This window comes from Lissotriton vulgaris, unplaced genomic scaffold (genome assembly GCF_964263255.1).
Source record: "Lissotriton vulgaris unplaced genomic scaffold, aLisVul1.2 SCAFFOLD_663, whole genome shotgun sequence".
NCBI lineage: Eukaryota > Metazoa > Chordata > Amphibia > Caudata > Salamandridae > Lissotriton > Lissotriton vulgaris.
The window spans coordinates 369,868-394,060 of record NW_028255020.1 but is presented as its reverse complement, the minus strand read 5'-3'; the positions used below and the strand labels follow the sequence as shown (position 1 = coordinate 394,060).

Here is a 24,193-nt window from a genome sequence, read left to right as displayed (position 1 = left end):
TGGAGGGTTTCTCCGCTGCTTATCTGGATGACATTGCTGTCTTCAGTAGCAGTTGGAAGGACCATTTGCAACATTTGCAAGCAGTTTTCCAGGCCCTGAAACAAGCTGGATTGACAATCAAGGCCAGCAAATGTCAGATTGGGCAAGGGTCGGTGTAGTGAATCACCAGGAAGCAGATTTGGATAATTCTTCTTTTATTCTCAAATTAAGTAGTACATACAATTAAGGTGCTGCCAGCTTGAAGAAGAACCCTGTAATGGCTTGCACTCTAAATACATTCTCTATGACATAAATACATTCTAAAATTGACATAGAATAATTCTAATGAAACATTAAAGGAGCCACCTAACTATCTAATGAAATATGATGTAAACATCACTACACATCCGCCTCCTTAAAATAAAAAGAAAAAAAACAGAATTATTCACACACAAAATCATCTAAGAATTTGGGAACAACAATATTTCTGCCACTTCTGGTACATGCCTTAGATTGCACATTTTCTGAAACAGATGACTTGGTTTCACATGAAATCTGAGACGAATCATAGCTAACATCTTTGGGTAAAGTAGGAAGAGATGACGAAGATGAAGAACATGGTTCTTCATTTCCATTCTCAGACTCTTCAGATAACAACTCAGACCCAACCAGAGGAATTAAAGATTGGCAAACATTATTGTCATTGACAAAAGAATTTGTATTGGAATCAGCAGATTCAACAGGAGTCAACCACCAAAAATCACCAACATCACCCACATCCCTTTCCTCATTTTTGGAGAAGTCAGATCCTCTAGCAAAAGCAATTTTACTCATATGATGAATGGAACCATCGTCCAACAACACAGTGTTGCGCATCACTTTAGTAATGGTTTTTGGATCTGAAAAACGAGGTTGTGACTTACCAGTTTTTTTTGAAGACTTAACTCTAACTAATTGACCAACCTCAACATGTGTATCTTCATGGACTGTGATTCTGTATGACCACAACATCTTGTTAAGTTCAACGAACCAATTTTTCCTATTTTTGTTGGCCAGTTGTAAGGTACCTTTAATGACTCTGTTAACCCTTTCAACAACTGAATTGCCTTGAGGGTGATAAACTGCAGAAAATCTTTGCTTGATACCTGAGGATTCCATAAAGACTTTCATGGTATCAGACTTGAACTGAACACCATTGTCCGTTAGAATGGACGCAGGGAGACCTTCTCTAATGAAACATTCATCTAGAAATGCTATGACTGTGTCAGTGTTTACTTTATCAACGACTTTCAATTCAATCCATCTAGAAAACAGATCTACTAATACTAAAATGAATTTGATGGAATCATCTTGCCAAATGATAGGTCCCATAATATCTAAAGCTAGTTCCTCCCATGGCAACTTGGGACACTTAAGTGAGGACATAGGAGGATTGAGAGTTTTTTGGCTTTTATCCGAACATTCACATTGCACACACTCACGCACACACCTTTCTATTTCCAAGTCAATACCGGGCCACCAGTACAAAGCTTTTATAATTCTTTTAGTTCTGGATATTCCAGGATGTCCCTCATGTCCTAAGGAAATAATTTTTTGACGTACACCAGACGGTGGAATAAGTTTGTCGCCACGACATAGGAAATCACCATCTACACTGAGTTCATGCTTGACCTCCCAAAATGGCTTCAAATAGGCGTCAGACTTTGCTAAAGCAAACCAACCTAGGTTGATTTTTCCCTTAATTGTATCCAGTACTCCATCTTTGACATATGCGGAATTCCACTCATCTTTTGATAAACCATGAGGATCAGAAAAAATTCCAGCAATGCAGCAATCATTCCATGAGTTCTCATCAACTTCCTTCATGGGTAAGGGTAACCTACTTAAAAAATCAGCTACTACGTTTTTTACACCTGGTACATATTGTATAGTATACATAAAGTCTTGAAGTCTCATGGATAAACGAGTAATCCTGGCTGAAGCTCTGTACAAACCCTCGGTGGTGAGAAGTTTAGTCAGGGGTGTATGATCTGAACGCAAAATAAACTGTTTGCCCCAAATAAATTTACGAAAATGCTCCATAGACCATACCACAGCAAGAGTTTCGCGCTCAATCACCGAGTATTTTTCCTCACAAGGTGACAGAGAGCGTGAAGCGAAAGCAATAACGACTTCAACACCCTGCTCAGAAATCTGTGAGAGAACACAACCTAAACCTACACCGCTAGCATCAGTGGTCAAATATGTTTTAGCAGAGGGATCAAAACCTTGTAACATAGGTGCATTAACTATTGCATATTTGATTTCCTTAAATGCAGCTTTGCATTTTTCATCCCAAACAAAAGGTGATTTGTTCTTCATGAGCACCCGCATGTGAAAAGTTTTCTGTGAAAATTGATTGACAAACTTAGAGTAGAACTCAGCTAGACCGAGAAATGATCTAAGTTCGTCCTTGGACTTAGGTTCAGGAGAGTTTACTATAGCCTCCACCAACTTTGTTTTAGGTTTTATACCTCCATCACAGATTTCATGACCTAAATAAGTAACGGAATTTTGCGAAAATTTACACTTACTGAGTTCCCCAACTAAACCATTATCAGCTAGTATATTTAGAACCTTTCTTAGGAGATTGTCATGATGATCTTTATCTTTCCCCATGATCAAAATATCGTCCTGGAAGAAAATTACCCCTTTTACATGCCCAAACAAATTTGTCATTAATCTCTGAAATACTGCTGCCGCAGAGGCTAAGCCAAATGGCATTCTTTTAAATCTAAAGCATCCAAATGGGGTAGCAAATGATGTCAAGTGTTTACTTTCAGGGTCAAGAACAACTTGATGATAAGCTGCTGATAGGTCTAAAGTAGAAAATACCTTTGCATCTTTGGTTAATGACAACATTTCATCAATGCGTGGAAGTGGATATTGATCAACCAGAATTTGACTGTTCAAATACCTCAAATCCACACACAAACGGGCCTTGCCATTGGCCTTGCGTGCGACGACCAATGGCGAAACCCATTCAGCTGCTTCTACAGCCTCAATAATATTAGAGTTCAACAATTTATCTAATTCGGATTTGACCTCATCCTTAATAATCATAGGAATGTTCCTAGCTTTGTGGATTTTTGGAACTGCATCATCCTTAAGTCTAATTTGATGTGTAAAACCTTTCAGTTTACCAATGGTACCAGTAAAGACAGAAGGAAACTCATTCATGGCCCATTTTTTTGTGTCTTCACTTATGCATGAAACTAAAACTTGTTCCTTACTGTTGGGATCTAAAATTATATGTAGACTTTTTTGGTCCCTCCAACCCAACACTGAAGGGCCATCTTTGGAAACATAAAGTTTGCATGTGGCATGCATTCCTTTAAACTTGAAAATCAAAAGCCTGAACCCTAAAATTACAATTGTGTTGTCAGTATAACTTACAGGTGAAATATCAGAGGGTTCCAACCAATTACCAATTTGGTTAACAAATTTCTGATCCCAAACACTCTTATTCACAATAGTGTATGGTGATCCAGAGTCTGCAGCCAATTGTGTCATGACTCCACCTAACGATACCTGACATAAGGGTTTACTAGCATCAATATCAGAAATATTCAATACTACTTTTTTTTTTACAACATTTTGCACAAGTAGTACTTCTTCATCAGACGATGAGGTGCCCTCCTGTGCTACCTCTTGAATGCAAGCAATTTTACTCTTGGAGTTTTTAAATACTTTCCTCTTACAAGCTTTAGCAAAATGTCCCATAACTCCACAGTTCAAACACTTAGTGTTTTTAGCTGGACATTTAGGATAATGAGCAAGGTGAGAGTGACTACCACATCTATAACATGCTGGTTCAGGAGTTTTCTTATAGTCAAAATTCTCCTTTTTAGAATTGCCAGGTCTGTAGTCTTTGTTAGTTTTAACAAAAGATTTCCCTTCAGAAATTTTGTTTACCATATCAGTTTCCTTTTTCTCACTGGAAAGAGAAGCTTTTGCGCAACGTTCTGAAAGTTCTGCTTTTTTGACCATAGCAATAATTTCTTTTAAAGTTCCATCACCTTCAACCCATAACTTGTTTTGAATGGTTTTAGTTTTGGTATACATGACAATTTGATCACGAATAAGGTCATCATGGAGTTGAGCAAATTTGCACTTAATAGCTAATTTTCTAAGTGCTGAAACGTAGTCCTCTACTGATTCGGATTTTTCTTGCTTACGTTGGAAAAAGGAATGTCTGGTGACAGCAATGCAAACACACGGAGAAAAATAATCATCAATATCTAATAATGCTGAATTGAAAACGTCAACGTCACCACTAGATCTATCAGTTTTATCCAATTGATTGTAGATTCTTAATCCTTCTGGACCAAGACCTAACAATAAAATCCTTTTTTTTCTTTCAGGAGTGAAAGATCCACTTACATCTTCCAGGTTTGCAACATAGTTCAAAAAATATTCCTTCCAATCTAACCAAGCAACAGGAGGATCACCAGGAACAATTAAAAACTCCCTTGGAGCATTTAAGTTTAAACCATGTACAGGCGTATCACCAGATGTGGTAGCACTGTTAGTGTCAGGCTTACTGAATGAGGTAAAGTAAATAAATAAAAATATATGTAAATGTCTTGTTCAAATAAAAGACAAATTAATTGTAGGCAGCACCTTAAATGAATTAAACTGTATGTACTGTTAGAATTTGTAAATGAATATAGAAGTAAATAAATAAATACCCATAAGATTTGCCAGTGTCCGATCCAGAAATGAATGCAAAGCGGTGAAATTGTGAAAAAAAACGGGCGAAAACCACTTAAAAATGGCCGCCGGCGTGACCTTACGTGGGGTCTTACCCACAATGCACCTCAGTGTTTGTTGACGTGGGTTCCGAGTGACGGAGATGTGAGCAAGGAAGCTGCGGCGTTTGAACTCGCATCCACGAGCAAGGTACGTGTTTAAAAGTAAACAGGTCTCGTGTCAGGTTTTAAAACAAAGCAGAGGCTTTAAATTATCTCAATGCCGCTTTGACACGTTTAAACAGCACTTTCCACACGCTTCCCGCAGGCGCCTCATTCAACACTGCCGTACCTTCGAAAATGTATTAGTTGGAAGGTGAAGGTCAATGTCCTCTTGAGACTGTGGCAGGAATTTCCCTGAAGGCGTCTCTGCTGCAGCGGTTGATTAAACGGCAAGATTCTCGGCGCTGTAGAAACATAAACAAATTCGCTTCCTTTCTTCTTTCCTTTTAAAATACAAGGAAAGATCTTACTGTAATGTAGTGGACATCTCTGTAGAAAAACGAAGAAATTTCTATTTCCGTTTTTTTTTTAAATCGTGGAAATGCGCTTGAAGTCACCAATAAAGCAGGAACAAACAAGTTTTCATTAATTCAGTAGTTTCCCTCGTCGCCAAATTTGTAGTGAATCACCAGGAAGCAGATTTGGATAATTCTTCTTTTATTCTCAAATTAAGTAGTACATACAATTAAGGTGCTGCCAGCTTGAAGAAGAACCCTGTAATGGCTTGCACTCTAAATACATTCTCTATGACATAAATACATTCTAAAATTGACATAGAATAATTCTAATGAAACATTAAAGGAGCCACCTAACTATCTAATGAAATATGATGTAAACATCACTACAGTCGGTTGTGTACCTTGGACACTTGGTGGGTAGGGGGACAGTGCAGCCCCTGCGGGCAAAGATTGAGGCAATCATGGCCTGGGAACCCCCCAAGACACAGACTGAGGTCCGAGCTTTCCTGGGCCTCACAGGCTATTACCGTCGCTTTGTGAAGGTGTATGGCACTATTGTAGCGCCCCTCACAGAGCTCACCTCAAAGAAACAACCTCGACGGGTAGTTTGGACGGAGGCTTGTCAGCAAGCTTTTGAAAAACTGAAGCAGGCAATGTGTGCAGCACCGGTCCTGAGGGCCCCAGACTTCTCCAAGGAGTTCATTGTCCAGACAGATGCATCAGAACATGACATTGGGGCAGTGTTATCGCAACTGAATGAAGAGGGCCTGGATCAGCCTGTAGTCTTCCTATCCCGGAGACTGCTTCCCCAGGAACAGAAGTGGAGTGCAATTGAGAGGGAAGCTTTCGCGGTGGTGTGGGCTCTGAAGAAGCTGCGGCCATACCTGTTTGGCTCGCAATTCCTGGTTCAGACTGACCACCGACCCCTTCGTTGGCTGATGCAGATGAAGGGGGAGAATCCCAAGCTGTTGAGATGGTCCATCTCCCTACAGGGAATAGACTTCCGGGTGGAACATCGGCCCGGAGTAGACCACGCCAATGCAGACGGTCTCTCTAGGTATTTCCGCCTTAGTGATGAGGACTCCCAAGGGGTTGGGTAGTTCTCCCCACTTTCAGCTGGGGGGGGACGCGTGTTAGACCTGTCTGACCTTTTGCGTAGTCCCTCCAATTTATTATTTATTTTGTCCCCTTTTTGCCCCTCATGCCTTTATTTATTTTTGTGTCCACTAGATTTTTATGGTGTTGGTCTGGGGGATAGGTGCTCTTTCGCCCTTATAGTTTTTCACCTCAGGCCTAAATGCCTTTCCTGACAGGAATTCCCTTGGAGTCACAAAATGGTGGCTACCAACTGTCACAACTGTCATACCTGGGACCTGTCCCATAAGATAGAGTAGGGCATTCCAGAACCTTCAGGTCCCTTCTGGACCTCTGAGGGTCAGCCTATATAAGGCGGAATGCTGGTCAGTCTTTTTGTCTTGCAGTGTAGGCTGGCTGGAGTATAAGGCGGGGGTAGGATCATCAGAGGGTTGACCTCCCATTTTAGGGACGCTCCTTACTGGTTCACCACCCTTCTCCCCTTATAGTTGTTGACCTGACCCTGCCTGTAGGAAATCCTGAAGACCCTGGGTGCCTTTTCTCTTCTGGTCCCAGAGGAAAGAGTGGGTGAGAGAGGTCGCACTGGAGTGACGCTCCCTCCACTGCCCAGTGAAGAAAAAGGGGTCCTGGTGCAGATTTAGAGTGAGAGTTTCCTGTCTGCCTTAGTCAGAATCCACAAGAACAGAGAGCATAGGAGGACTTATCAGACTTCCAACAGAGTTTCCCCCACCCCCTGTGGCTACCTCTGGTGTTAACTCGCCTCATCAGGGGAAGTGGGATCTTCCTGGTTGGGACTTGGAATCAAGTGCCCGGCGCAGAGTTGCTAAGGGAAACTGTCCATGTGGTGAAGGCTGCCCCTATCTCTCTACTCCTGGTGACTGAGGCGGTGAGATCGCGTGAGGAATCCCATCGCCGACTGCTCGGCGCGGGGGACTGTTCGTGTGGGGAAGGCTGCCCCATCTCGCTGTGCCTGTCGGCTGAAGCAGAGGGTTCGTTTGGGGAGGTTTCGCCCCAGGCACTGCGCAGGTCTGGCGGATTGAGTGCGGGTCCCGGGGCGTGGGCGGAACCCAAGGAGGAGGTTCCGTGCAGCTGAGGAGACTCCGATCTCAAAACACTACCCGCCCGCGCATGCGCAGTCACTCCGCTTCCCTCTCGGAAGGCGGAGATTTCACCAGTGAAGAAAGGGGCCGGGAGGTGAGCATCGGCTCCTCGCCGCTGGTGTGCCCTCTTTCCCTGTCTCCGCTCTAACAAGGAGGAGCGGTTTGGTGAAGGAGAGGAGGGACGAGGGGCCGCGACATCAGCCTGAGGAGACTGGTTCCTTTTGTCTTTCCCCCCAGCGAACGGAGACACAGGCCCAGTGGGCCCAACCCATAACGAAGTAAGGAGAGGTTGTGAGGGGGAAGTTGGAGGCCATAGATTCTCTTTCAAAGGAGCAAAGACTTCCGGTTGGCCATACAAGGATTGGGCTAGTACTGGGTAATGCCCATCAAGTTTCTTAAAAGGATCTTTTGAGACTTAATTTTGAATGCAGGATGTTCCCCTTCTGTGATTAAATAACTATATACCAACAGCCCTTTTTGACAGCTCTAGTGAAGAGCTTGCATAGAGTAACTAAAGTGAGTAAGGCTAGCCAATTCTTCTGGAGTCAAAGGTGGAGAGGGGGTAAATGTATAAATCACTTCAGAGAAGTCAAGTCTAGTAAAGTTTGGAGGAGTCTAGACACTGCTCCTTGGAGACTAATGTAATGTGCTGTTAAGCTGAGAAACTGATTAATGAAATAATTTGGCAACTGTTGAAAGATTAATAATTTCCCTGCTTGACATATGATATTGCACTGCGTTAACTGAAGTTTGATACTAGACAAAAGAGCAAAGCATATTTTTTATAAAACAGCTCATATTTTTACATAAACATTGGTGTAGTGTCATTTTTGAGTGATATTGCATTGAATTACTGCTGCGTGGTTTGCAACCTTTACACATGTGCCTCTATTGATATTGTCTTACCCTAGGCCAGGCTACCCTACGTGACCTGACAACATTAGGTTCCAACAACATGATTCCATGGAAGCGAGTTACTTCTCAGTTCAGTCATGTAAAAGCATTAGGGTTCCAGAACCACCTCTAGGATTTGGAGTGCTAAGTGGTGGCCATCACACTGGAGCAAACACTTTTTTAGGTCTCGGCCTGCGTAGGCTGCGCTTGCGCAGTCTCGCTGGCGAGATTTTATGTTTCTAGAGTATGGGGCTTATATTTGCCCCTCTTCTCCATTGGCTGGCTTCCTAAACGGAGGCCAGCCATTTGAGAAGATGTTTGTCTTTCCCATAAGCCCCGTCTTTTTCGGATTGAGGGGTGTGTTTTTTAGTTTCTTTCTCTCCTCTTCCCATTGGCTGGAATTTTACAGTCCAGCCATTCCTAAGAGGAGAGAAAGGAAAACACGCCCCCCAGTCTGAAAGTGATGGGGCGTTTCTCCGAGCCATTTCTGCTGGACCTCGGAGAAACATGGTGGTGTGGAGCGCTCCTCTCTTGACTTCCAGAGATGGCGAGCGCTTGTTTAATTTTACTTTCCTTGCTGCGCTGCCTCATACTGAGCGCCCCTAGTAGGGAGAGGGAAACTGGAAAGCTGTGTCGTCATTCACAAGGTTTATGGCGCAGGCCAGGGTACCGGCATCGGCACTCCTAGGGGCTTGGGGTGCAGGAGGAGCAAAGCTGGCGGTGCGCAGAGCGGTCGCTCCTAACTCGCACACATAAGGGGGCTGCAGAAAGGAGCCTCTGACTGACGGAACAGCTGCTTGTCGCAAGGATCTACACAGAGCCGCATGTGAGGTATGGTGCCCGTCTGCTTCCCATCTCTCTCACGTGCACAAGCAGCTATGCCGGTCCATGGTATTTTATTCTTCTGCATTTAGCCCTGCTTATCCTGCGATAAATGACACTTTAGAAGGACCAGAAGGCAAGCACTTTGAATTGGAGGAGTAAGTCAAAGCGCACAAACAGGAAGAGTGCTCCCAGTCCCAACAAGATCCCCCAAGTGTGCTAGCAAATGGTGAAGCTTTAGCTCTCTGGAGGAGTAAAATAAATAGGCGTTTGCCAGGTTGCTTGAAAGCCGGCGTGTTTACATTGTGATTCCAGTTGTAATGGCTGCCCAGCGGCGCTGGTCACCTTCGCACTACAAGCCCCATCACTCCTAGCTCTGTGACCTCACGCCCCGCCCCCTCCCTCTCTCATTAACAGGTCACCAACCTTGTAGTCCACGTGATTCTTGAGGTCCTACTTGCTAGTCTCATAAAACTGCTTTTCTCAGGGGTCATTTATTCATTCGACATGAGCCTTGCTCTTCGTGTAGAGGCGTATGTATAGCAAGAGTCCAATTCGAGCGCCAGAGGCCAAATCGCCATTCTCTATTAGTACTGCAACTCCCATAGTGGGGTTTTTCTCTTTTCATGACTACATTTCCCATTCTGCTCTGCGTCTCTGTCCATCCTTTGCTCAAGGGAATGGCCAGCCTATCTTAATTGCTGAAGCACACTTCCCATGCTGCTCTGTTTGCTTGTCTGTGGAAGTTTCCCAGCCCCTTTGCATTCTACGCGCAGTAATCGCCACCAGTGTACGCACGCAGCAGTGGGCGGGCCCACCGCAGCCTTGCACTACACTTCCCAGAGTCCCCTTTCGTGGCCTTGGCTCTGGCCTGTACTGCGCTTCGGCAGATTGTTGTTGGAGTTCTCAGAAGATGGTGGCAGCTGTAGCGGGAGGGGGCTTGTGTCCTCGTCGGCCCCGGCGAGGAGTCGCTTCCCTGGGCGTCCGGGCTGGCGCTGGCGGCGCATGCGGCTGCTACGAACAGGCTCCTTTGCGCCAGAAGCTGGTGCAGCGCCTGACCCAACCCTGCAGCGGCTTTTGGACCTGTCGGGGAGCCTGCGCCACCTACGGAGGGCCTGTGCAGGGGGGCGGCGCAGCAGGAGAGGTGCAGGGCGGGGAGCAGCTGTGCAGGAGCTGGAGGACAGCGAAGAGGAGGATGTGAGAAGAGCTTCATAAATATCATATACTGACTGACGCGCTAGGCCTGTGCTAGCTGCACCTACAGTGTGTGTGTGAGAGACAGCAGTGTGTGTGAGACAGCTGTGTGTGAGACAGCTGTGTGTGAGGAACAGCAGTGTGTGAGGAACAGCAGTGTGTGAGGAACAGCAGTGTGTGAGGAACAGCAGTGTGTGAGGAACAGCAGTGTGTGAGGAACAGCAGTGTGTGAGGAACAGCAGTGTGTGAGGAACAGCAGTGTGTGAGGAACAGCAGTGTGTGTGTGTGTGTGTGAGAAACAGCAGTGTGTGTGTGTGTGTGTGAGAAACAGCTGTGTGTGAGTGTGTGTGTGTGTGTGTGTGTGAAGCAGCAGTGTGTGTGTGTGTGTGTGTGTGTGTGTGTGTGTGTGTGAAACAGCAGTGTGTGTGTGTGTGAGAAACAGCAGTGTGTGTGTGTGAGAAACAGCAGTGTGTGTGTGAGAAACAGCAGTGTGTGTGTGAGAAACAGCAGTGTGTGTGTGAGAAACAGCAGTGTGTGTGTGTGAGAAACAGCAGTGTGGGTGTGAGAAACAGCAGTGTGGGTGTGAGAAACAGCAGTGTGTGTGTGTGTGGAAACAGCAGTGTGTGTGTGTGTGTGTGTGTGTGTGTGTGTGTGTGAGAAACAGCGGTGTGTGTGTGTGAGAAACAGAAGTGTGTGTGTGTGTGTGTGTGTGAGAAACAGCAGTGTGTGTGTTCTAGGGAGAGACAGCAGTGTGAGACCTTTTATTTAAGTTTCGGTTATTGAAACATAAATAAAACTCATTGTTATTTGCAATGTCTAAAGCACAAACTCGCGTAAATACGCGACCTATTGCATTGAAAATGCAATAGGTCTCGCATTTGCGAAAGATTAAGCTGTTGCCATGGTAAATGACAATGCCATTTATTTATCTGTTTTCAAAACCAACACATAAATAAAAAGTTTATCATTTACAATGCCAATAGCTAAAACGTTTGCAAAGGCGAGACCGTTGCATTGTAAATGCTTGTCATTCATAGATCCCAGGAGACCATACCAAACTACTCACAGAGGGTAAAATAGTTTTTCTAGTGTGCATGAACTACAGATTCTCCACAACCAAAACCCAACATCAAGAAGAAAAAAAGAAAATCGAAAATTAGCGTATCACCTCTCTAAAGAGCAATAGCTACCCATGGCCTCCAACAAACCTTCAGGGTAATCAGGGTAACTTTCCATTTAACCCATATTAATTGCTTGGAATTTACACTATTTCCCTGACAAAATAAAAATAACATTCAATCCCACTACAAAGCCCTGAAAGAGGGAAAACATTTGCAAATTGTTTGCAACAAAATCGAAGGCATCAATAAAGAAGATATAAAATTACAAACATATTAAAGGATACAATAATATTCCATGGACCGAGCCTCAGCCAGTTTGGCCAAAATCCTTTATACAAGGCAAAAAAACCTTCATTCCTCCAGGTCTGTGGAGAAAATGTGAATTTTAAGATTTGTGGTTTTACATTTAGGAAAACAAATTATGCAAATAATAATTACACTATTACACTTTGAAAAATAGTGAGTAAACAATTAAAAAGAAGATTAGATAAAGGGCTCACAAGTAAACATAGGATAAAAGTTTGGGATTAGATCCCAGGGGTTTGCTGCTTTCATAAGACATTAACATCTTAAAAGATTATGATGTTGGGCCAAGGGTCGTAACCAAAAGAAAAAGTTAATTATTTCCAGGAATATTTCTGGTGTACATGCAATGCACCTGCAGATTCCTCACCTCATTAATACTCCTTCCAGGCTTCAGACTGGTCTTGAATTTTTTTTCCCAGGCAATGATCTCCACCGCCCCAAAGTAGTGACAAGCAGGCTCTAGTCACAACTCTGCCTCCGGATGTCATGTCAGTGGAACATATTAAGAGAAAAAAAACTGATAGCTGCTATCAGTTCTAGATGTACAAAATATGTATAAGCTGCTTTATATGCACCCATAGAGGAGGGAGGGTTGTTTATGACTTTGATAAGGATTCCCCTGGAAGAGAAGAAAATTAGTTACTAACCTGTAACTGCAGTTCTCCAGTATTGGTATCTTTCATAGATTTACATGCTTGAATTATTCCCAGTCGTTGAAGTCCCACTGTGCCAAAGTAAAGCAGTATGCAATAATATCATAGGCCCTAATGGCAATGCAAATTCATTTTAATTGCCTAAAAATGTCCTTTTTAAAAAAGGACCAAACTTGAACTATAACCAATCAGACAATAGCATCCTCTAGTATACTCCAAACATAGGCCGAATCCCTAAAATTTTTGAGCACAAGTGGGAATAAATAATCCAGATCTATGAGGGGAGCCTCTATGGGGAGGAGGGTGGGTATCGAGAATATTTGAAAGATACCAATACTGGAGAACTGCAGTTACAGGTAAGTAATTTTCTTCTTCAGTATTGGATCTTTCATAGATTCACTTGCTTAAATCAGAATAGCAAGCAGTTTTGTAATTAAATAAATCTAAATATGTAAAGGTACCCTTGTGGATGGGGAGTAACAGTCTAGTATACAAAGTGGGGGGAGGAGGAGGATACAAGACTAGGTTGCCCTCCTTATACGTATGACTGTGGTCCCTGGCCACTATGGTCAGAAAAGAGCCTGAAAGAAAGAAAAATGTCTTTCTTGAGTCCCCTCACTCACCAGGGTCTCCCCACGGTGACATGTTTCATCATTGGGGCCATCCCAGCTCTCTACGAACTGGGGCGTGTTGCGACTTGCGGAGTTACGTAGGAGCACTTTGTTGTGGAAGACTATGTTTGGTGTGATGTGTGGTGCAGTGGGTGTATAGTGATTAAAAATACCGTCCTAGTGGGCCTAAACAATTTTATTTCTGCTCCTAGGTAGGTAGATATTCTAAGGTAAGGAATTTATCACTAACGTGTCTCTTTCAGGTACAAGTTGCACAAATCTTGCAAGTCAGTGAGCTTATACTTAGCACGACACCCGGGAAAGAATTAAAATTGAGTCCGTTCCATTGACTGCGAGCGGGCCCGACGCGGGTAGGCCCAATGGCACTCCACAAATTTTCCAATCAAAGACTTAGAACCAATACTATACACAAAGAATGGGAAACGAGATAGAGAAACAATACCATCGAGGGTAGTGGATTGAGCACCAAGGGGAACCCGAGAAAAGGTGCTGAACCAGAGCGCAGCAATTCACAGCCGAACACCCCTATGGCGGAAAAATAAAATCTAACAATGGAGTTGATGCCCATGCACACTATCCCCGAAATGAGGAGTCACCTACCTCATGACTGGGAAAGACTTCTTCGAAGAAAAACAAAGTGCAAACATCCGGACCCAACACTTGATGGCAGACTTCTGCAAAGTATGTGATCAACAGCTCACATGCCCTGAAAAAAAAGCAACATATATATATATATATATATATATATATATAATATATTACGATAGCCAGTAGGTATATATAGTTAGGACCTAGCTACCATAGGAAATCTGCAACATTCTATTGGGAATAACTTTGGCGCCGGTTGAGGAATTTGCGTGTAATTTTCCAAAATTTTGGCCAGCTCCGCTCCGCTCCTTCCCTGAAAGTTTCGGGGGGATTCGTGAAGTGGGGGCTGAGAAAAAAGGGGGGTCCCAAAACGTGTTTTCCCCATGCAATTTTCCATAGGACGTTCTGACACGGCTACAGTCCGAACCGCTGAACGGAATTACGCCAAACTTTGCAAAATTGTAGGGACTGGTACGCAGATGTGCCTTTGCTATATTTGGTGAAAATTGCTCCAGTGGTTTTTTCGAAAATTAGGTTCACAAACACATATATATCTATATGAGATTACGGGTCCGCGCACCGTACGTGTACCGTACTCGTACGTGCGCGAGCGCGATCCTGATTGGCTGGTAGTTGACTGTCAACATTCCAAACTGTTCAAACCAGGAAGAGTTGGCCACCATCTTGTTTCTCAGGAGAACTGAGGCACAAGAGAGCCCAAAACAAGAGTGGAAAACACGAAAAGGGGGCAGGGTAGAGAGCCCCCAACCCCCTCTCAGGGGGTCCCAGAAGGATATATATATATATATATATATATATATATATATATATATATATATATATATACACATACACACACACACTGAAAGATGGGAGGATTTGTACAAATTCATCAGAAAACTAAAATTGCCCAAATAACATCTTATGAAGAAAAATGAGAAATCAGAAGGGAAGACCCGGTGCGGAAAGAAGTCAATTTACAGATATCAGAATACTGACGGAGCTGCAGGAACTCTAATACGAAGCCATGGGCGTGTCCCAACTTGTGGATCTTGATGAAATAATTGACCAGAATGAACTGGAAATAGGTGACAGTATTGATTCGCCCTTTCAAATCATTATCTAATTTTGTACTATATATGCCTAGAGATGCAATAGACTCCTTTCATGACAGTGTGGTGAGTGAGATCAAAATACTTTATAAACAAATAAACAAAACAAAATTCAAAAGAAGTGGTCAATACATGGCTTACCACAACTTAATCAAGAAACTCAATGACTGTAAAAAACTAGTCATCCACAATGCGTAAACGGTGAGAACTTAGTAGTGCTCTGGCCCGTTACAATGTACACTGCTGAGGCAAACAAGCAACTGAATGATCTTGAATGTTACGTTAAAAGCAACATGCAAAGTGTGCAAACAGTCAAAGCGGATTACTATGCAAAATTGGAGAAATGGAAGGAGTTTCCCAAGAATATCAATCATGTGCAAGATTCGGAAAGTCCATAAGGATGAAAAAACACTACCTGGGCATCCAATTATCTCCACCAATCAAAGCTTGTTAGAAAAGACATCAACGTATATCGATTACTTTCTAAAACCATATGTGAAAAGACTGCCTTCTTCTATGAAGGACACTGAGGACTTTTTAAAGCACATTTACTTACTTACCTTGGTATGATGATTACTGTCTAATGACATTGGACATTTTAACTCTTTACACCAGTATTACTCAAGTTGATAAGATACGTGCTATCAAGCACCTTTTACAAACCAGACAAGCGAAATTGTACACATACGCAAGTTGGCGACGGGCACCTGTTTCACCCCCACCCCCCGCTACTTGTGTTTACATGTGGGCTGGCGGTAGGAGCCGGTGCTTCTCACGGACCACAATAAAATGTGGGCCGATCATGTCATTACATGGCTATGCTTCATTGATGACTTGTTTGTCATCTGGAAGGGGTCAGATCAGTCAGCTACGGAGTTAATCAGACTAATAAATCAGAATGAGCTGAATTTACTTTTTGGAGGCACTATCAGTAGGGTGGAATTTCTGGATTTACAGGTGTACGTAAGGCAGGGCAAGTTGTAAACACGATTATTTAGAAAATCGACTGCAGGAAATTCCACACTGAATTCTGGCAGTTTTAATCCTCCCCATTTAAAGGCTAGTATCCCCTAAGGAGAACTACTTAGGCTGAAAAGGAACAGTAGCCTAACTAAACACTGGAACGTGGGAAAAGGTGGCATGTTAGACCATTTAAAAGAAAGAGGTTATTCTGACAACATTTTGAAATCAGCTCTTGACAAAGTGCAGGCAAAAAATAGGGAAACCATTTTGTTCCAAAAAGAAAATATAGAGCAAAGTAAACAACCTATTAGGATGATAACTCACTTCAATGAACAGGAAGGAGTTATCAGCAACAACACTGGCATATAGTGAGAGGAGATGCTATGTTGGGGCCCACGGTGGCGAATGCACCACAATTAACATTCAGAAGAGCTTTCTCGGTGAAAGATGGTCTTGTAAAGAGAAGTCCAGAGACAGCTAGCCCAAGGACCTGGGTACAACAGCAAAATGGCTTCTAGAAATGCCATAGGTGAATAGCATGCCTTCATGGAACAACCACCGGGGAATACATAACACCCTTTAGCTCCACACCTATCCAAATCAGAGGAAATCGCAATTGCAGAGCAGAATTCGCAGTATACATACTAACGTGCAGATGCGACTTATCACATGGAGGCAGTACAATTCCGCAAGTTCATTGTCTAATCCTCCAACATCTTAAAGAAGTAATTTAAACATATTTTGTGATTGACGCTATCCCCAAATCATTAAGAGAAGGGGACCGCGAATGGCAGCTTAGACAGATGGAATGCAAATATATAATCGATCCTAATACTAAATTCCCAAATGGTTTGCATGCATACGAGGTATATGCATTCCTTTAAAGCAAACTGAAATCGATAGAACTACCCTATCCAAGTGCTCAAATTACTATACAGCCATATTTTAATATCTATTAAAGGGCTAGTGCACATTTGAAAATGAGCGAGTAGCACCGGAGCAGATGTCAATGTACAGAGCAAACCAACCATGTATAAGAATATCAAATATTGAGTAGTAATGCATTTAGGCAGAGAGAGATTCTCTCAGATTGGAATTGTAATTGTAATTTAGATAATCAAAATGAACGGTGAATTTTTAAAATATTTTTATATATTGAAAACAACAATTGAATGTACATTTACTAGCAATTTGCTTATCAACTATTTTCTGAGAGGTGCTGATTTTCATTCAGTATAATTTGATATAAGGGTTTGTGTTTCAACTAACAAAATGCGTTCATTCAGTTAATAATTAATTTATACACTTGTGATCAAGCTCAGAAGAGGGTGTTTTTAAAGATCAAGGAAAAGTGTATTCATACATTATATTTTAACATTTCACGATTTTCAAATGAAAATAATTTAATCACATGATGTAAGAAATAATGACAATGTTTTAAACATGATTTGTTTAATGTTTAGGTTAGTTTAAAGTGCCTCGGAGATAGCATCCGGATGGCAGAGTCTTTCTTATTGGAACTTTCACGCGTTTTAATTTAACAGGCACTAAAACGCTGCGCGTTATGTGAGCAAGGCCACAGGGTTGACCGAATGAGTTATAGCAGACGTGGTGAAATAAACTTTTCAAATGATAGATTCCGGAGTCTGTGCCTGGTCCATCGGATTAAAGGAGTATGGGAGGTGTATAAAATATACATATACTTATTTAATATGTGCTCTGGGGTCCCCGCACGTTGCCGGAAATTTATTCAATGCTTATGACTATTGCTATGGATCCCCTGGAATAGAACCAAGAGAGCCACAAAAGTGACAAATCCAGTACATAACAGGTTTGTATATCTCAGGATCTTATTAATCACAATTCTAGCCCATCCAGATTGTTCTCGTGGGAGGGCGTTGAGGAATCTATGAACATTATACATCTTCCTGTAGATTTGTCAGTGCCTACTGCGAGGTGGCGCCAGTTTAGCAAGGAAACCATTCAACACAGTTCAGGCAAAGTACCCATCTCTGTGTACTAGAGACATGAGATAGTACTACTACTTTGCAAAAGCATGCAAGGACGTAGCTGCCCGGCGACTTCGACAACCAGGAAGTCTCTGGAAACAGCCATGGAAACAGTCAATCCCCTCTAGAGAATATTTATTTGGCAGTTCATACCATATCTTGATATGGGGGTTGACCCAATTCAAAGTGGTGCATTTGGTCAGGATGTATGACGGTACCACGCGTACTTTTACAACGAGTACCGTTACCACGCTACTTTTACCACGCAAGTCGTTACAACGACTTGCGTGGAGGGGCGCTGGATAGTAAATTATTTAATTTACTATTCCAACTCCAGTCCCCGTGGACTCTAGGGAAAGGAGTTGGATAGTAAATTAAAGTATTTACTATCCTGGAGCGCCCCCCAGCGCATGTCGTTGTAACGACGTGCGTGGTAAAAGTAGCGTCGTAACGGTACCGCGTTGTAAAAAATGCGTGGTAACCGTTGTATACCATTTGGTCACTGCCTTGCCCTTTTTAGTGCAAGCAAAGCCCACAAAGAGCTGGCCAGAAAACTCTGTTCTGTGCATTCGATGTAACACTGTGCAGGAAATGGTAATGTCTTGGGCACTTAGCGCTCAAGCCTTCATAACATTTTTCCACAAAAGGGAATCTGACTAAATTTGCTTCCTTTAATCGCCACATGTTGGTTATTCCCCAAAAAATACCCAGAAATTGTGCATTTCTCTGGAAGGAACTGAGAACTAGCCAAAAATATAGCAAAATGTGTTGCCTTTTTTTGGGGGGGGGAGGGAGGTGGGGGGAGGGAAAGGTAAATGGGCAATGCAAGAAATCATTTGATTTCTCCAAGCAGCGTAGAAAAAAAATGACCACAGTTTTCTCATTTTTCCTAGTGGTAATCCGTTTTATCTATTTTTTGTGGTTTGTACCTGCGTACAGTTTGCGGTGAAAACAATTGTGAAACCCCTGGGGGAACCCAAAAAGCTATACCTTTCTGAAAACTAAAACATTATTTCAGACCAAACCATGGACCATGCAAGGACCACATTGTTTTTACATGGTCTCTGGTTTGAACTGTACCGGTCATGGACCCTAGACCCAGCTGCACAAATATGGTACCATTTTAATGGGGGAAGTGTGGCAACACTGGGTGGTAGGAATTTTGTGATTACCCACAGATTCCTGAAGTTTTGGGAAGGGCAATAGGTTTATTTCGCCAGGTCGACATGGCAGTGTAAACTGTACACACAAGCTCTGCAATTACCGGCCTGGGACATGGTTGGAGATTTATTTAAGTGATTGGCACAATCAGTGCTGGAGGTCTGCTAGCACCATTTGATATATAGGGCGTGGGCACATGTAGTGCACTTCACTCGGGACGTATAAGTAAATTAACCATGCCACTTGGATATGAACCAATTTTATGATGTTTTAGGGAGAGCGCACATGCGCTTTAGCACTGGTTAGCAGTTGTAAAGTGCTCAAAGCCCTAAAGCCAACAAAAATGAAGTCAGAAAAAGTTGAGGAGGAAGGCAAAAAGTTTGGGGGTGGCCTTGCAGAAAGAGACATTTTCCAAAATTAGGGTTTGCCATGATGCATTTTGTGCAACAATGCTGTGCATGCATGGTGAATTTTTGATCCCTAAAGTTGGTATTTCGAAAAAAATAATTGTAAAGCTTGGAATAATAGAAATAATTCCTTAGTTACAGTTTTGTTCCAAACCGGATTGTGGACTAACCTCTCAAAAACAATATCTATTATCATTCAGAGGCAGGATTGTGCTGCAGTAGACCACGAAGAAACAATTTTAAAGGTACATGAGCGTAGCCCTACCAGCAAATGTAAGAACCAGTTCTATGACCGTACTGCAAGCTTCTGAAGATTATAGAATTTGGAAGGTATCGAAAATCTGTATAACGGATTCTAGAGTACAAGGATTACTAAGAAGAAACTGGGTAGGAGCCAGGGTAATCATCCCTGAGGAACCTCTCTAGAGGCTGTCAGTATCTGAGTAACTACTCCTAAGCTGAGAAAAGTGACTAAGTCATCCAATATCAAGATGATGGCTTTATAATCATTTACTAGGTTCTTTCAACCTTGGTATTGATTCCTCCTACCTGTGGGGGTTTTAATGCCTTTTAGAATGTATTCCTTCCTGTTGAAAGATTGCAAAGGAAGGCGTTTATCTCTCAATTAGTCTTGTAAACTGTCACCAGGGCCTGAGAGGCCAAAAGGAAGCTGATGCTGCACAGATGTTCTCATACGATCAGTTCTAAATACTACAAACTCCTCATTGTGTTGTCAAGGTAAGTGAATAATGGTTTGTTTAAAGTGTACCCTTACATATTTTTTGAGGACCTTTGTATTTTATGATAATTTTTTGTTGAGATCATAGTCTTTCACTAGTTACTATGTGACTATAAATGTATATAAGATGAGTAGTTTGTAAGCTGAAGCAGACTCTTTGGCGAATCCTCAGAGACTCTACTGCTGGAGCGGAAGTAGAATAAATGCTATTGGAGATTCCCCATGCCAGACTCCTCCATTATTTGAAGACTTATTAATTTCAGCATTCCTATCCACATCATCAGAATAAACCGGTTGGGAGATGGTAATTAGATGTTGAAATTGTCGCTTGTTGATTTTATTCCATCTGCGCGCTATCCTAGTGCTGTGTAGGATCCATGGTACAGTGGTGCCACCAACCAAAGTAATCTTAAACAGAATGGCTGAATGATCAGACCATGTAAGGAGCAGAATATCCTCGACCGACAGCTGGGGGTTGTTTGAAAAGATCCTGTCAAGCGTGTGGCCAGCAGAATGTGTAGGACCCTTCACTAATTGGGATAAGCCCAAACTATTCATATGTAAATAAGACATGCTGACTCTGTATTGAAATTTGCTTTCAAATGGAAGATGAAATCAACCAATCAACCTAGAGTGCCAGATAGGACTAGGCTGCTGCATCAAGGAAGGATACCGAATGGCCTGTATCACTGCAACAATAAATTGTTGCCATGGCTGGGTTTTGCCACTCCAGACACTGTGCCGAGGTAGACAGCTGACCTCTGACCCCATCTCACAAGAAGTGGGCTTGTCAACTGGAAGCTTGTGTCTACACCAGAGCCCTGCACAAACTCAGATGGCCTCCATTACTGCCCTGTTTGGTCACATCCCGAGTGCGGGAAAAGCTCTTACTAGAAAATGGAGTGAGCTAGGCACAAGCTGCAGGTCCTTGCCTTCGACCCAAGAAGAACCGAGTGGCTCTTATGCAGAACTTGTGGACTGCTGAGTGAACCAGGCATCCAAACCAGTAAAAAGAAAAAAAGCTGTACATGTGCCTGAATACCTGGCCAGAAAGAACTGGAACCCGGATTGGAGGGGAAGGGGGGGAACTAAATAGCCTATGAGAAGGAACACCCAGGAGGACAGAAGCATTGAGGGAACCCATGCTCCCAGATGCAGATGCCTAAGTGCTAGTGCAGCATAAATACCTGTAGCTTGTTTTGTTAAATGGTGCTTTTTTCTGTGCATATTAAAATACTTTTCTTTATTAAAGTAAAGCACTGGGTTGGACAATCTTTCATTGCGTTGTCGAGTGATTGTTGAGTTCGGAGCTTGGGCATCCTCAAACTACCTCTCTGAGAAGCATGTGACTGCTTGCCACCATTATCAACTAGAGTCAAGTACTGAAGGCATTGTGCTTGGCCCAGTTTTGCAAAGCCACAGTAGGGAGGACCTCAGGACATTATGAGGAAAAAAGACAGCACCTGCAGTAGAGGCCCATTAGCCTGATGCCCCCTAAACCGGGTCTGACAGATGGCTGCAAGCAGTGTAAAAGCCAATTTTAAATTTCAACAACAGAGCACTAAGTCTAATTAGCACACTTTAAAGCCCACAAAGCAACATGTCAGATAAAAGGTTTGTTGGGGGAAGGCTGTGAAACCCTGTCCCTAGACTAGTTAAAAAATCTGTGTTTGGACAGAGGATCCACAGGAACAAGAACAGGGATATCCTTGCGAGTTACATCAAAGACCAGCTAGGGAGACTGGGGAGGAGAGACAACACCACGATGGACTCCTGTGTGGGTGCCTCTATAGGAACCCAGGGAAGAAGTACTGTGGTATTAGGGTTTCTGAGCCTATAGATACAGGTTTTACCCAAACACACCTTGGATGTCCCCAAGTTTGTTTTCCAAGATTTCCCAAAGATAAATACTTTCACTGATTTCCCAGATACCACTATCAACATCAGGAGTTGTTCCCTTGGGGAGGTTAAGTCTAGCTGAGACCCTAAACTTGAATTTGGCAGTTAAATGCACCCAGCTACTCAATAGTGTGTCCCGATCTCACAGTATATCGAGCCAAAGTCTGACAAATACAGAGCACAGATCAAAAAGCACAGTTAAACAGCCACGTTTTAGACCTTGTTTGAAGGAGGCTTCGTCCTTAGCCGCATGCAGATGAGAAGGAAGGGCATTCTATCCTATAGCGGCCAGTGTGGAGAAGGAAGTGCCTCCATATTTCTTCCACCTGATCCTGGGAACCACTGCCAACAGAGCATCGTCCTTAGTCGCACGCAGATGAAAAGGAAGGGCATTCTATCCTATATCGGCCAGTGTGGAGAAGGAAGTGCCTCCATATTTCTTCCACTTGATCCTGGGAACCACTGCCAACAGATCATCCGATAAGCAAAGGGTTCTCGAGGGATGATTATCTGAGAATCTCTTAGTAAGGTAGCTGGGACCAAGGCCATAGAAAGCTCTATGGGTCAACACCAAGCCCTTAAATATCACTCTCTCCCGCACAGGCAGATCGTGCAAATCCTTGAGATGGAAATAAAGTGTTTGAGATGTTAAGCAAGTCAGGCTGCAGCATTCTGTACCAACTGCAGATGTTTGAGTAGGTACTGAGGGAGACACCAGTATGAGGCATTGGCGTGGTCCAGCCAAGATGTTATGAGGGCAAGGACTACTCTCTCTCTCCACTTGTGATTTGTAAGACAAAATATTGCTAATATGCATAAAGCAATGGTTGAGGAGGAGGAGAAAGAAAGTGAGTTTGAGTGGGTGAAGCTCAGATTTGCTCACCAGGATCAAGAGGAAAGGAGATACCATAAGGATGGCCTATGAGGTAAGAAATAGGGAGCATGATGAGCAGGAAAGGGAAAGAGAGAGAATTGGAGAGAGCTTGCTTGTAGAGCTTAGGCCTTGAAGTACAAGTTACTACTTGTGTAACGATATACCTGTAAGAGACATTAGTTAGTGATAGATTCCTTACCTTAGAATATCCCCAGGCGTCAGACTGGATCCGGAAAATTTTGCGTAGCAATACCCCTGCGCGCCGGCAGGCGTCGTCCGCGGCTCCACGTCCGTCGTCCGCGTTGTTAGCGCCGGAATGACGTCGTCGGAGTACTTAGACGCCGACCATGCGCGCTGACTACAGTTCTGATACACAGCCTTTCCTCCGCCAGATACGCAGAGCCATGATAGAACCAACACTGGTGCCATGAAATTAGGGCCCTGAAAGGGGATGACCTTAACCCTAGATATCGGTTTGCAGAACGGGGAGGATGGGTGGGTCGGTAAGGAATCTATCACTAACTAAATGTCTCTTACAGATATATCGTTACACAAGTAGTAACTTGTGCATCTGAAAGAGACACGTTAGTGATAGATTCCTTACCTTAGAATAGATACCCCAGCAATACCAACCCCGGTAGTGGGTCTGCGAACCAATAATCACACCAGAAAGTCCTGGAGGACAGAATGGCCAAAGAAGCCATCCCTCCGGACTTGGCTGTCCAGGCAATAATGTCTTGCAAACATGTGCAGCGAGGCCCACGTAGCTGCCTGGCAGATATCCTGCAAGGGCACTCCTCGGCCCAGGGCAGTGGTAGTCGCCGTGGTCCAGGTAGAATGAGCCCGTAGTCCCACAGGTTTTTTCTTTGCCAAGGAGTAACACGCCTGGATACACAAGATGATCCACCGCAAGATGATCCGCTTGTGCACCGCCTTTCCCTTAGCGCCCACGTAACCAACAAAGAGTTGGTCATCCACCCGGAACTGGAGTGTGCGATCCAGATAGTAAGAGCGCACGTTTTGGGTCTAGACGGTGGTTCCTCTCTTCCTCTTTCGAGGGAGGCGGAGGTGGAAAGAAGGTGGGCAAGGTAATGGACTGCCCGATGTGGAAGGCCGTGACAACCTTGGGCAGGAACGAAGGTCTCGTCCGCAACACAACCTTGTGCGGATGAATAGGGAGAAAAGTAGGTGTAGAAGAAAGAGCCTGAAGCTCACTCATTCTCCTGGCAGAGGTGATGGCAACCAGGAAAGCAGTCTTCAAGGTAAGAAGACGGAGAGGACAGTTATGGAGCGGCTCAAAAGGAGCACACATTAGGTAGGTAAGTACAAGATTCAAGTCCCACTGGGGCATCAGGAAAGGAACAGGAGGGAACATGTGTGTGATGCCCTTCAAA

The 24,193-nt window shown here is 43.5% G+C and overlaps 1 protein-coding gene and 1 long non-coding RNA gene across 9 annotated transcripts in view; one reads left to right on the top strand and one right to left on the bottom strand.

The window, feature by feature from the left end:
• LOC147659347 (kidney mitochondrial carrier protein 1) overlaps window positions 1–24,193 on the bottom strand; it is a 267,840-nt gene that overhangs the window by 57,457 nt on the left and 186,190 nt on the right. For all 5 annotated transcript variants that reach the window (XM_086951827.1, XM_086951826.1, XM_086951825.1 and 2 more), the window contains exon 9: window positions 11,741–11,821. In XM_086951827.1, coding sequence (XP_086807953.1) covers window positions 11,741–11,821 — 81 coding nt within the window. The remainder of the gene's footprint in view (window positions 1–11,740; window positions 11,822–24,193) is intronic.
• LOC147659348 (uncharacterized) overlaps window positions 1–24,193 on the top strand; it is a 138,704-nt gene that overhangs the window by 87,285 nt on the left and 27,226 nt on the right. For 3 of the 4 annotated variants that reach the window (XR_015307281.1, XR_015307283.1, XR_015307282.1), the window contains one exon: window positions 4,383–4,717. The exons of the other annotated variant lie outside the window; for it this stretch is intronic. This is a non-coding gene — a long non-coding RNA (uncharacterized LOC147659348). Of the gene's footprint in view, window positions 1–4,382; window positions 4,718–24,193 lie in introns of those variants that run through there. 4 annotated transcript variants of the gene reach the window in all.